Source organism: Molothrus ater, chromosome 11, assembly GCF_012460135.2.
Source record: "Molothrus ater isolate BHLD 08-10-18 breed brown headed cowbird chromosome 11, BPBGC_Mater_1.1, whole genome shotgun sequence".
NCBI classification, from domain to species: domain Eukaryota; kingdom Metazoa; phylum Chordata; class Aves; order Passeriformes; family Icteridae; genus Molothrus; species Molothrus ater.
This window is the reverse complement of record NC_050488.2, coordinates 20,765,114-20,779,169: the sequence shown is the minus strand read 5'-3', so window position 1 is coordinate 20,779,169 and position 14,056 is coordinate 20,765,114. Positions and strand designations below refer to the sequence as shown.

Below are 14,056 nucleotides of genomic sequence, written 5' to 3'. Positions count from 1 at the left end.
TCTCGTGTTTTAAATATTTGTTGTTCTGTCTGGGGCTGGTTTATGTTGCTGCAGTTTGGTGGGATGTGCTTGGGGTGTTGTTTCAGCACCACAGTGATTTACAGCATAGCTGAGCAGTGCTTGTGTGCCAGGACATTTCTTTTCAGAAAGCTTTGTAGTTCTGCCATGAGCCAGCACAACAAAAGATAGTAATGCTGGAAAAACTGAAGTGCCAGAGGAATTCCGTAATGAGAGCGCAGCCACTCAGACACGACATCTGGGACAGAACTTGCTTTTTATTAACAGAATTTTTGGCCTTATGTGGTGTTTTCAGCTACTCAGGGAAAGGGAGTCTCTGTCAAATCTGTTTCCTTCTGTGGGGCAGAACTTGGTGTTTTATAGTTGAATACATCAAAGACTTTCTTCACTGGAAGGGTGGTCAGCCATTGGAATGGGCTCCTCAGGGAGGTGACACAGTGCTTGGCAGTCCTTTCTGAGGAGAAATCCCTGCTGATGTCCAGCCTGAGGCTGTTCCTGGGGGCAGAGCCTGAGCCACACCTGGCTGTCCCTCCCTGCCTGGCCAGGCTGAGGTGACCCACAGCATCCTACTCAGGACACCGGGCATTTTCCCAGCCTCTCAGTAAAGCATTTGCACTGCCAAGCTTAAACAATTCCATTGCTTTGGCTGAGCACCAGAGGAGCGCTTAAAACATGATTGAAAGTGCAGAGAGTATTTGGAGTGTTAACTTACTTAAAGGATCTGAATCCCAGCAGTGTAATGGGCGTGACACAGAGCCTGAATCGTTCATCTGTGCTGTGCTCTGGGCTGTGGGCAGCTCTGTAACAGCACAGACAGGGATTTGGATCCTTAATAGAATGTGGAACATATCACAGTGCTGGGTTGGTTTTCCTCTGCTGTAACAAAAATGCTTTTAATTCAGTTTTTGGTGTCCATTTCTGTTCACATCCTTGCGGTGTTTGTGCCATACCTTAGTCCTGTGGGGGTGGTCACTGATGCTCTGTACCTTTCAGGAAACAAACACAGAAGTGAATTCAAGTTCTTGGTGGATCAAGTAAATAAACGGTGGAAGAAAATGGGTGAGAGGAAAGCAGAAAGTGCTCAAAACAAAGAGGAAGTTGCTGTCGAAGAGCTGCCAGCAGCTGCAGGTCAGTCACATTTCATATTGTCCCCTCTTGGACCACACTAAGAAGTGATGGATTCCCAAAGAAATGGTCTTTCATTTGTTGTTGTTCTTTTAGACCCTTTAAGGGGTAAAAAGCCCAACCAGCATAAAGATCAAACAGACCCTAGAGTGATTTACTGCTATTGATTTTAGTGTGGAACATAGGCATGACCCATAATAGATACATTAGTTTGGTTTCTGTGTGCTGGGTGTGGATGTGCTTTATCTGGGGCACGTTCAGTGGGCTGAAAGGGGCTGTCAGGTTCTGGCTCAGGTGTGCTGAGGGTGGCCCCATGACCACTCTGGAATGAAGGTGAGGATGGGTGCTGCTTGCTGCCTTTCAGCCTTCCAGGATCATTACTGTGAGAGGGGGTTGGTAACTGGGAGCTGCAGATGCATTTGTGGGAATTGGGTTCAGGATTTTTTCGTCCTGAGACTGAAGCAATAAAATCCTTGGGCTTGTTTCCGGCCGTTCATGCAGGGTGCTGCCCCTCTCTGACTTGCTGTGTTTTGTGTTTGTACCCTGGAGCACAGTGGGAGCTGGGAGGGATGGCTGCAGCTCCTCCCTGGCTGGGAGGAAGGGGCACCTGGTTCTGCATCCTCCCCAGCCCCAGGCATCACCGGGCTGTGCCCTGGCAGCGCTGCCTGCAGGAGCCGTTGGTCTCCTCTGCCTTGTGCTTCCTGGCTGCTTGGGCAGGGAGCATCTGGCTTTGAATGTGGGGTTTAGGAGAGCATTCCTCAGCCTAACAGAACTTGTGGATTTCTAATGTGAGAGGCTGAGTTCTGGAGAGCCCCCTGGCCAGAGTGGGACGTGCTGCTGTCGGAACTCTCAGGAAAACATGGCAGTGTTGTTTGCCCCAGCCCTCACAAATCCCTGTGCTCTTGAGCTGACTTCATCTGGGCCTCTCTCCAGTGCTAGCTCTTCCAGCAGAGCTCTGCAGAATGAAAAGAAATTAAGAGAACAGTATAATAGTATGAATTTTATCCTTGTTGTTTCCTGCAGACCTTGGACCAGTGCATGATCCATTCAGTGTGAAGGGTAAAATCTCAAGGATTCCTTATAAATAAATAAAAGATTTTAAACTGTTCCTCTTCTATAGCAGAAGAAGAGGCAATGGGTTATTGGATAGTGGGGTCACAGCCTTGATTTCCAGCTCTGGAAGGGAGGGATGGGCTGCTGTGGATTTTGGGGTTTCTGTCTCCTGTGTGAGCTGTTCTGTGTGTGCTGCCCTGCAGGCTCTGAGAAGAACTGATGTAAAACCATGGAGTTTTTCCAAAAGAGTGATCAGGTAGAAAATAACTTGAATCAGATGTATCATTCTGCATCATGTTCAGAATGTGACAGGACCTTATTTGGTTCTGGCAAACCTGCACAATTTCCATTACACTTTGTTCTTGGAGCTTCCAATAATCCTTGGAATTTCAGTTTTATGCAAAACATCTGCACTCGGATGACTGTTTATAAACAACTGAAAAAGAAAAAGGTGATTTACAGGGGAGGGAACAGATGCCTAAAGCCTGTTTGCTCTTGGTTCCTTGGAACAGCAATTGCCTTTGTATTAAATTGGGAATTACAGCATGGGAAAGGAAGAAGGCAGTAATGGCCTGATGGTAAGCTGGTAAAGCCAAGGCTTTGTCTGCATTCCTTACCCACTTGCTTTGTGTTCTCATGGAAGTGGTGGAATTGTACAGAATTGAAAGAGATCTTTGGTTTGATTGGGGTTTTGTTGGTTTGTTCATTTATACTCATTTCCTCCTCCATCTCTCCCATTGCCTCTCCTGTATTGGTTGATGTAATTTAACCTCACTCTGTTTGTGGTGACATTTTAATCATCTGTTCCTGATTTACGTCATCCTGCTTTTCATCTTTAAGTTTAAAATATGTTTCCCAGTCTTTATAACTTTTAAACATGGGGCTGTGCTTTGTCTAAGGGGAAGGCGCCATAAGGATTTGATATATATTGGTGCTAAATAATTTGATTCAATAAATATTAACTGTGCTGAGCTGCATTATTGCACAGGCCTTTGCTATTTTTACCCTGCTAATTTCAGAGAGTTGTGTTTCATTAGTTGGACAACCGACTCACTGGGATCTGCTGGTTGTTTTCAGCAGACAAAAATATGCCCCTGGTATTTAATTATGCCTGTTAGCAGGAGAGAAAGGGCAAGCTGAGCTGAGTCCAAAGACTGTGAAGCCCCTCCACACTCTCATTAAAGTTCTTTTTGGCCATTTCTGTCCTAAGCATTGCTGGAGGGGCAGAGAAGTCGGGGTGGTTTGAGCAGGAGCAGGGCTTGGGCCCTGGGGTGGAGCCAGGGATGTCTGTGACTGCCAGAATCAGTTATCGCTGAGATGGGGCTGCAGAGGCTTCGTGTCCTGAGTGGTTTGTTAGTTCAGTAACTCACTTGCAAATGTTTGTGGGTATGGCATGAGGGCAGTCTGCCTTTTCATACCAGAATCTTTAACCTGTATCTGTTTTCTCTTTGGAGGTCTCTTTTCAGAGAACTGTTCATCTTTTCATTGAACAAAACACTTGACACAAAAACCAGAAGAAGTGTTTTCAATTTTTGTCTGTTGTGTTGTAGAAATTATTTTTCCTGTTGAAATGGAAATGTCAGTGCACTGGCCTTGTCTGAGCTGCATAAGGAAGTAAATCACAACTGAAAATAAGCCTGTTAACTTGGTCTGTAAAACTTAAAGCTCAAGCTGTCTGATGTAGGGGCTGAAAGGAATTGGTAGCACAAGCAGCCAGCAGCACTCATGAAGTGCTTGCTAATTTCTGAAATAAATTCCATCTTCTGAAATGTGTAACACATCCTCACCCTTTATTTCTCTCCTTGTGTTTGAAACTCAACGTGAAACATTTCTGGTTCTCAGAGAGTTGTCGGTTGGTTTCTTTTTTAAATATACATGAAAAGAAATTCAACCTTTGAAACTGTTAAAGTTTTGGAAAATAAGTATGTGGGAATGAGATGTTGGTATTTAAATGTTTATAACTTAATTTTTTCTTGAAAATCTTATCTCTAGGCTGCAGAATCCTAAACAATAGTATTTTGCATTATCATTCATTCTCATCTGTCTTTCCACTTGGTAGAACCTGGAGAAGAGGATCCCACAGCTGGAAAAGCCCAAGCACTCCAGTCAGAAATTCCCGATGGCCAAAGAAGTGAATCTCCTGGCTTGAAGCAATGGCAGAGATCAGCCTCTCCCGAGTTCTCCCTGTCATCTGGCTCAACATGCAGGTCAGTGAGGCAGCCCTGCTGCTGCTGTGTGCTGGGGAGAGCTGTGGCACTGCCAGGGAGCAGTGCAGGCACCCAGCTCGCAGGAGGGCTGCTGGCTGGGCTCACAATTCCTGCTGCACCTGTTCTGGGCTTCCCTAGCTTCAGCAATGGAGCTAAAGTACATGTAGAATCCACTTCGTGCTTTGGAATGCCTTCATAAGGGACTGCTAGTGTAACTGTTCCTTTTGATACAGAAGCAGGGAGTGGAATGTCTGGGGAACCAGGAGTGTGTTTGGTGAGTCCCTTCCACTGCTTTACCCTCCCATCTGCTGGAAGTTTTATTAGAAAGGTCCTGAAATTGATATGGCCTCAGGCTTTTAAATAGTATAGCTGTAAGGACCTGTGACCCCAGTTTCTGGAGGAAAGGTGAAAAAGTCATTGAAAACAAATACAGAATAATTGGGTTTTGCTATGTGTCTGAAAGCAAGAGAGCTAATCTTACCATCTTGTTGGTAACAGATTTGAGAGGAGAATGCAGGTCTGCATTGCCAGGAATAAAAGGGTTTCCTGTGTTTTTAGAAGTGGGAGATAATCAGAGAAAGTAGCTGAAGGTCAGCAGCTGAGCTAGGAGTGACATTTCTTGATTTCCCACCCCTTAGACCCCTAGTACCTGCCTCTTCCTCCTTGTTCTGCAAATATTAAGAGTAAGGTAGTGATTGGCATCATTGTTGGTTATTAACAGAGCAATCTAATTGAAATACTTTAACAGAAACCAATTTTCCTAAAGTCATTTGGTTCACAAAGAGCTTTAAGAAGTCATCATGAGGGTTAAAGGGCTTTAAGAAGTCATCAGGAGGGTTCCCTTCCACAGAGGGAAATGTTGAGCTCTGAGTGAAAGCCTAGGGAGACCTTGGAAGGGGAAGATCAGCTCGGGGGATGAGAGAGCATCAAACAGTAAATGTCTTTGCTTTACAGGATCAGACTTTGCTGCCTGTTTCCATTTACTTGCCTGAGTGGGAGCATACAGTAAATATTTGTCAGTAAACAGCAATCTGCTGATGGGCAAGCACCTGGGGAGGCAGGAAGGGTCGTTGTTGCCCTTTCAGAATATCTCTGCATCTGTTTGACTTCAGACCTGCCTTATACCCAGTAAAGCCCTTCCCTTCCTGTGGCCTTTCCCCTCTGTGCTCTCTGTGTCTTTCTGCCTGAGCTGGGACTATAAAATTGATAAAGGCAACAAATCAGTTTATTTGCTGTTCAGTGTGTAAGAAGCCTTTAAGGTGAGCACTGGACCAGATTTCTCTCAGTTTCTCAGGATGTAAGTGATGATGGCAGTTTTCCCTTCCCTGTGACCAGGGAGCTGTTCTCCTGCCCGTGTCTGGGTTGTCCCAGAGCTCACCTTGCCACAGCCCCTGGTGGAGTGCCTTGTTTCCAGGTGTGCTGCCTGGGGCAGGTGCCCCAGCTCCCAGTGGGACTGCAGAGGGTGGGTGACCCCCTGGTCTGACTCTGCCCAGGGCAGGGGCAGCTGGAGAGGCCCAGGGAGCCTTGGGGCATCACACCCTGCAGCTTCTCCTCCTTTGCATCCAGCTCCAGCACGAGGAGGTGAGAGCAGCAGCAGCAGTAATGCAGGGAAGGCTCAGCTGAGGTGACAGGTGCTGCCTGCTGGGGATGGAAGGTCCCTCCTGTCCGACCACAGTGTTCCTCATGTGCCTTCCTAAGGAGCACTTTAGAGTGTTTTCCTGGGTTTGCTGGGAAATAGAGAGAGGCTGCAGGGAGTTTCCCCCTTTGCAAATGCTGAGGTAGAGGAGCACGTACTGAAAAGAGTCAAATGTGCTCTTTGTCTGGACCCTCTGTGCTCCTGGTGGCTGCTGTGAAGGGGCAGGAGGGCTGCTGGCAGTGCCCAGGTCCTGGTAAGGCCTGTGGGGTCCTGCTGTGCCCACGGAGCAGCTTTGGACTGTGCAGTTCCATCCAGGACTGCAGCTCTTCCTCCCAGCCTGCTGCTCCCCAGGGCTCCGTGTCCAAAGGGCCCTGCATTGTGGCAGCACTGCCAGGGGCTGGAAAACCATTGTAGTCATTCCAACTGCATGAAAGAAAGACATTTTATCACTGTCTTACCATGAGGCTGGGATTTTGTTAATTGTAGTGAAATAAATCCAGCAGCAATCAAACAAGAATGATTTAGATGTTGATGGTTTTAGTAGTATTGTGGTATTGTATCAAGTAATGGGTTTCTGAGGCTTGTGTTTTTCTGATAACGAGAGGGTATCCTTTGCCAAGAGTAAATGTTTTTCACATTGAAATGTCAGAACTGGAAATATATTTGGAATTCCAATCTGCATGCTATGCTCCTGTGAGGAGGGCACTTCTAAATGGAGGGCTGTTGTATTGATGAATTAAAACAAAATGAGGGTGTTGAGTAGCATATAGAATGTAACAGAATAATCCACAAGTCAGAGTTGAAATGTTTGTTCTGCAAAAAGATGTGATTCTTCTGTTTTCTCCTTCATAAGGTTTGTTCCTTTTCAGTTTCATGTCAATACTTGCTAAGGGAATAGTTGGTCAAGATTAGAAATTCATCCATTGTACACTAATCACTGATGAACTGATATTATTCAAAGGTCTTTGCTAAAACTGAAGAAATGAGAATTTTACTCCTGCTGGAGAAAAGATCCAGGCCAGGCAAGGAGGTTGTAGCAGTGCCCCAAACGTGCTTGTGCTCTAGGGAGATTGATGATCCCACCAAGAGAGCAAACTGTGTGTTACAGATAAGCACCAAAACACAGCCATGGCTTTGAAAGTGTAATTTTTCCAAGCTCTGAAGTCATGGTTGCACTGGGCTTCCACAGGACTGCAGTGCTCCATGTGAATAGTCCTGTGGAGTTCTTTGACTTCCTGGGACTGAAGCCAGATTTTACGCAACTGCTTAAACAATAGGAAAATTAGAAAATAAATTAGGAGGAACAATGATAAGCCAGTTAATGAGCTATTTAAAGGAAATATTCCATTATAAGTGTTTTATATAATGGGGATAACATGCAGTTCTTTAAGCAAATTATTTTTTCTTAAAACTGTGTTCTACACAAGTGTCGGTTCTTGGTGACTGGAGTGAGACCTGAACAGCAGACAAAACCCAGCACTGGCCATGTCTGAGATGCTGAAACACAGTCAGAATTTTGAAATCCTGGTGGGGAAATGCTGTGTCCACAGCCTGTATAAATCCCTGTGCTGTTGGAATACCCAGAGTGACTGCAGTGTCTGCCAGGAGGGGTTCATGCCCAAGGAAGGGGCCCCATTTGCAATCAATAAATGGGGCTTTTTGGCAGTTAGTTTAGGAGCCATTGATCAGGATCCAAGCTCTGGGTTTAGCAGGTCACTTATCCTTGGATTTATGTGCTTTACATAGTATGGGCTTTAGTTCAGCAGAAGAGGTAGAAACAGAGTGCACTGGATGGCAGCAACCCTCTGAAATGGGTGACAGGGGCTGGCAAAGCTGGCAGGATGGAGTGCTTGGAAATGCTGTGTGAGCTCTTCCTGGGCAGCTGCCTCAGCCTGAGCTTGGAGGCAGCGCTGTCCTGCGCCCTGGCCATCGCTGTCAGATGAGAGAAGTGTATGAAAATGTGTTGATCAGTGCAATAATTGCCTTTTATAGATCTTCAGGACTTTTTAACTTAATAAATCTTGCACTGCTTTGGCCCAGCGATGATTTGTATCACAGTGTTTGATCTGTGAGTTTTGGCCTCAAATACGGGTTCATGGTGAAAGGATGATGATACTTTTCTGCTATGCTGTTGATTCATACTTTTCTTCCCAAAACTTTGAGCTGTAACAAATGGCAGGAGCTGTGAGGCCTGGTGGCAAGTCCTGGGGTGCTTGTCAGATAGGGCCGGCTGGTGGCCTCGGATGTGTGTGGTGGAAGCTCTTACATACAGGCTGTGTCCAGGAGGCCATCAGTCCCTGGTCCCCCTGGCTGGGGACATCTCTGAGCCCTGGAAGCAGGAGTTGTGGCAGGGAGTGCTCCTGGTGCTTCAGCCGCCACATCCCACTGCTGCCAGACTCCTGAGGGAAGCAGTTCAGGAAGATGCAGCAGATCTTTCCCTTACCTCTGAGGCTGTTCCTTGAGAAATCTTCTCAGGCTGCAGAGGGGGGCGTGAAAAACTAAGGAAGCCTGGAAAGAGTCAAGAAAACCAGCAAGATGGTGGAACCTGTGCAGGGTTTGGTGCAGACAAGAGCCCTCTGTGGGGGCCTGGGCAAAGCCAAGGCTGGCAGACCTCTCCAGAGACAGGAGCATGGATCCATGGCCATGTGCTCTGAAGAGGAGGTTCTAGAAAGCCAGAGACAGGAGCAGCAAGCCACAGGCACGTGGTCTGAAGAGGAGGTTCTGGAAAGCCATGGAGGATGCTGTGTTGCACAGCTCATCTTGGACATGGCATGGTGCCTGGCTGCTCCAGCAGCGAGCTCATCCCGTTCCTTGCAGGGGGACAGGTGCAGGCAGGATTGCAAGAGGGGAAAGCTGCTTGCCCTCACTCCTGGGCATTCACCTCCAGATAACATTGGTAAAATGAGATGGGCTGGAGCTCATCTCTTGTGCCAGCATTGAGGGAAAACAAGCCTGGAGCCTGGGCCAGAGCACATGGATGGATGGGAGGATGCTGGCTGCTCACACAAGGCCGAGGAGGAACCTAATCTGCCTTAAAATAAACCAATTCAAAGGGCTGTTTGCTCCTCTCAGTTTTAGAGCAAGACATGTCATTCACACTTAGATCAGCTTTTTTCTCTCTATTTTTGGGTGGTGTGTTTATCTTAAATGAAAAAGGGGGGGTGGTGGAAGTCAAACCCTGCTGATGGTCAAGAAAGGAAGAGTTGACTCTTGGTTGACTGGCTGTAGGGGATCAGGGGAACCAATCCTGCAGGAATATGGAGTGGGAGAATTGCCTGAGTCACTGGAGATGCATTTTTCCCAACGTGGAGGCGTGAATAAGTGCAGGATCACCCTGCCACAGGATGCTGGCTGTATCTTGAGCAGTTCAGGTGAAGAACTTAAATTGCTTTGGCTGTAAAAATTGACTCATCTGGAAATGATCTGTAAAATTGTGGCAGAGATTAGTGACCTTCACTTAAGAAAAGGACAGATAACCTGTTGTGGGAATTTGTCTTGAATTTGGAGTCCAAATGAAGTCTGAAGGGGTGTTTTGCTGTGCTGCATGCAATGTAGATCGATACCTCTGAAGTATTCAAAAGGCAGAAAACATTGGAGAAATGAACAAAACAAAAATTCTAAATTCTGTGATCTCATTAGCTTCTGTGGGCTAAAATTTATAGAAAAAGACTCCTTCAGAATGAGGTGGCTGTTTCTCTTATTTAATTCATAGTCTTCAGTTTAAGGGCTAATCATTTGATGCTAAGAAGAGGGAGGAGTTTTCTTCAGGGAAAGAAAAAGTTAAATTAAAATACAAATTCAGTTGGTGGTCAAAGTGGCTTTTGTTTAGTTGACAGTGGTTTTTGATAATTGTTTTTCAGCTATGGCATATTTGAGGATATTTTTTTTAAATTTTCAAACACTTTTGTCCCCTGGCAGAAAGGGGGTGTAATTACCAGCAAGGTGTGTAATTACCTCCGCTCCAAAGCCAGCCTTGCTTGGGCTCAGTAACTGAGACTGATGTCTGGCAGAGTGGGATGCAGAGCGCTGAGTGGCTGGCATGGAGCAGGGGGATGCTGGAAGAGATCCTGAAGCAAAGCTGCTTCAGCTGGAAGTCCAGAGCCCTGCTTTGCACAGCTACTGCAGCCCCTCAGTCTCTCACTGCAATTAGGGCGTAGGAGTTAATTGGCTTCTCTGGGGAACGACGGCTGTGGCGTCAAGGGCCCCTCATGGCTCCATGTGTAGGCCAAAGGTGGAACTCGCTCCAGGACGTTTTGTACTTGGTTTTAAAAAAGTTTGGTAGGCCTAGACCATGGATTCCACATGTGAATTCTGAACGCACATTACTGGTTTGAACGTTGGCCAGACTTCTTCAGTTTTATTGTTTTGCGGTGACAAACGCGGCGGGTGATAAATGCTGCAGTTTTCAAGGCAGGGAAGTACATCATGTTCAGGCCTCAAACCTGTTCTTTTTCTATTTTGGGGGACTAAAAGCACACAAATAGCCCTGTGTCCTCCCCAGTTCTTTTTTAAAATGCAACTGGAACATCAGAGTGGGGTTTGGAAATATGATGATAACTCATTCCCTGGGCATCCACTTTGTGCACCGAAAATGAGCTTTTGATGGGCTTCTAATTCTGAGAGTAAAAACAAGGTTGACTTTCAAAATGTTTCCCATCCATTTTTGGTATCTTTTTCCTTTTTATCTGTATGACTGAATGTGCATGTGTTGGAGGTTACTCTAACTTGGTGTTGTTTGTCCAGCCAAATTCCTGTTGGTTCTGTAGTTATCGCCACAGTAACAGCTGAGGACTCTCACTTCACAGGGGAGACAAAATGGCAAAGGGTGAAAAAATCCTGCTGTCTTACAGAAATTTTATGTCACGCTGATTTATTTAAGAGAGACTTTAAAGAAAGAAGGTACACTTTTCTCCCCAAGACCCCTTGCAGATCCTCTCCAGAGAAACTTTCTGGTGCCTGGCAATACAGAGGTGGTGTAGTTACCACCTAACAGACATAAACATAGAACTGTCTCATGTGTTAAATAATGGTAATGAGACCCCAGGGATAACTAAAAATGAAGTGAGACAGAAGTTTCTGGACTGTGCTGTAGGTTGGTGTTATTTCTCATTGCTGTTGGTACTGGAGGGGTTGGTCTCATCCAGGGGTTCTGCTGCCATTGCTGAGTGGAGCCCTGCATTGCTGTAGGTGTGGCTGAAATAATTTCCATCCATTTTGTTTTCCCCTTCAGCACCAATTCGGACATTCTGGCAGATGTGGAAGGGTCTGAGACGTGTTCAGCGTCCTCTGACAGGTGAGTAGAATATCCAAGAGCTGAAGTCCTTGGGATGGGTTTAGGTCTGTAGCTTGCAGTTGGTGGAATCCTGGAGAAGCAAATGCCTCAGGAAAGTCAGATTCTTGAAGAATCCCCACAGTTCTGGGAAGCACAGTTTGGTCAGTGTATGTGGATCCTTGAAAAAGGATCCCTGAGTCGTCCAAGAATCCACAGATGCCCAACTGAATATCTTTATTCCAAGGGATATATAACTATATATTTTAATTTAAAAAAAAAAAGATGAAACTACTTTGTTATGGAAAATTAAATTTGATCTTCTATTGCATTTGAAAATTCCATTGTTGACAGAGCTGTAGGTGAGGCTGACAAGTTGAACACGCTGGAATTGAGCATCTGTTTTGATTTACTTCTGTTTGAGATTAGAAGAGCACTTCTTGGTTGTTAAAATCTCAGTGTCTGCAAGTTTGAATCATGTTTCTGTTTCCCATATGAAAATCCATGTGAAGGGGCTGGGGAGAGCTGGAGAGGGCCCTGGGTCCACGAGGCCCCTTGGTGCTCTGGGAATGTGTGTTCAGTGCCAGCACCAAAGCCCAGATATGATGCTGGGGTTCACACAGATCTCCCTGGGCATGGCTGGGGGTCCCAGGCATGCAGGAGAGCCATTTCCATCGTGGTGCAGCTCTGAAACACAACTTGTTCCTGCTGCATCTTAGTGTGTATCTGGTGGCAGTCGGCAGATGTGGACTGAGCATCTCGGAGTTGTTCATTGTCATTTTCAGTTGTGAATTCCCAGTTTAAGACAAATGAATAGTCCCTGCAGGATGGATTCAGCCTAGCAGATGGTACAAAACAGAGTGCACTTTAAAGGAATGTTTAATTAGTAAAAGCTGTTGACAGATTAGTGGCATCTTTTGTGTCAACACGATGTGGAATTTTAAGCTCCAAGGCTGAATGATAGAAATCAGCTGCTTCATTTACATACAGCTTGTTTAAGAATTTTTTCTTTAAAATTAACTGTGACTAAAAATAAAGCAGTTGTTGAGTTTTCTGTGGGAAATACTTTGTCCATAAATGAGGAGAGTGCCTGGCAAGGCTGCAGGCCCCAAGCCCTCCTTTGGGGGTAATGCTGACCAACCTCTCATCCTGCTTCCAGGTGGCTGTGCCCCAAACTGCCTTTTCTGATAGAACATCCTTATGGTTTTGTCAGCGCCAGGGGCTGTCCTCAGTTATGGACACAGAATCTAGGGGGTTGCTGCTGTTCCTTGGGTTCCAAACTGGTCTCTGGGGACAGAAGGAGAGGCATTGTGATGACCCTGTTCCTGCGGGCTCTGGGGCTGTGGGGTGATTTGTGGTGCTGTCACCTTCCTCAAATGAGAAGGCAGAGAAATATTTCTCTCCCCATCCCTGGAGGTGTTCAAGGCCAGACTGGACAGGGCTTTGGAGCACCCTGGGATAGTGGAAGGTGTCCCTGCCCAGGGCAGGGTGGAATGAGATGCTCTTTAAGGTCTCTTCCAACCCAAACCATGCCCTGGTTCCCCATGACCTGTAGCACGTACGTGTGCAGCATCTGTGTACTGCTCCCAGTGCTTGTGCACAGCAGCAGGAGCAGCGTGTGCTGTGTTTGGGGCCCTGGCAAACCCCGTTTCCCTTGTGTTCTCTCCCCAGCAGCAGCTCCGTGGCCCCGACCGGGAACAAGAGGAAGCTGCGGCGGCCGCGCGTCCCCGAGCGCAGCGGGGCCGTGCCCCAGGGCAAGAGGAAGAGGAGCTAGTGCTGCAGGCATGCCCAGCTCAGCCTGGGAAACACCTCCTGCCTTCTCCCATTCTCTGCCTGTCGGGTGCTGAGTAAAATGCTGTATTTTCACATCACTGCCATTCCAGCTGCCTTCATCACCGGGCTGCTGGGTTTGCCCGCAGCCCTGCGGGCCCTTGATGGTTGAGGTTGGGCACGGAGTCCAGAGCCCTGCAGGAGCCTGGCCTGGCTCCTGTGCCCGAGTTCCCTCGCTGGTGCAGCACCTGGGCTTGTGCTGCCCCTGTTCTGCTTGCACCTGGGCCAGCCCCATGTGCCCTCCTGGGAGCAGCTGCAGGACGGTGTTTGCATGGGGGTGGGCAGGTCCTGGTGCCCCAGTACAGGCACAGCCAGGGGAGGGAGGGACCAAGGGAGGCAGGGAGATTCTGCCCTACACTCACAGGCTTTTTTTATATATGTCTTTGTAAAATTACTCAGTATTATGTGTCATTATTTCAGTTTGAGGTCCTGAGACTGGGAGGAAGTCGGAAGGTTGTTGGACATGAAATATTTTAGCTTTCAAGCAAATAGTTACATTGAAAAGTGTGATCTTCCTTAGGCGGTGGTGGGATTTTGTAGTGCAAGAAAATGAAGGAAATACAAGAAACCTGAACACCAGGAAAGGCTTTGAAAAATAAAGCTTGTAAGCAAAATATGAAAATACTTCAGGTCCTTTTGCTGAGCCCTGAAGATTTGGTCAGTGGGAGCTTGGCAAAGAAGGCACAAAGTCTGGGTAAGATTGAGGGTTATTGTGTCTTGACTTCAGAGTGAAGCTGGGATTCAGGAATAATCCTCCTCAAGCCATGGTTCCCAGGAGTATTTGTGTTTGGAACAGGCTAAATCATGGCACATATAAATATCACAAGTGCATGAAGTGGAGTGATGCAGAGGCAAAACAGAAATCTGGTTGTGTTGATTTTGTTCTTTTTTTACTAAACCAAACCTTTTGAAAGACAA

At 46.7% G+C, this 14,056-nt stretch overlaps 1 protein-coding gene across 2 annotated transcripts in view; it reads left to right on the top strand.

Annotated features, from left to right (window-relative positions):
• Window positions 1-14,056, top strand: part of RAD18 (RAD18 E3 ubiquitin protein ligase) — a 29,018-nt gene extending 14,962 nt beyond the window's left edge. The window contains exons 10-13 of one of the 2 annotated variants that reach the window (XM_036391129.2): window positions 1,012-1,146; window positions 4,256-4,403; window positions 11,270-11,332; window positions 12,983-14,056. In XM_036391129.2, coding sequence (XP_036247022.1) covers window positions 1,012-1,146; window positions 4,256-4,403; window positions 11,270-11,332; window positions 12,983-13,082 — 446 coding nt within the window. In that variant the 3' untranslated portion in view covers window positions 13,083-14,056. Of the gene's footprint in view, window positions 1-1,011; window positions 1,147-4,255; window positions 4,404-11,269; window positions 11,333-12,979 lie in introns of both variants that reach the window. The other variant, XM_036391128.2, reaches the window with a different exon arrangement.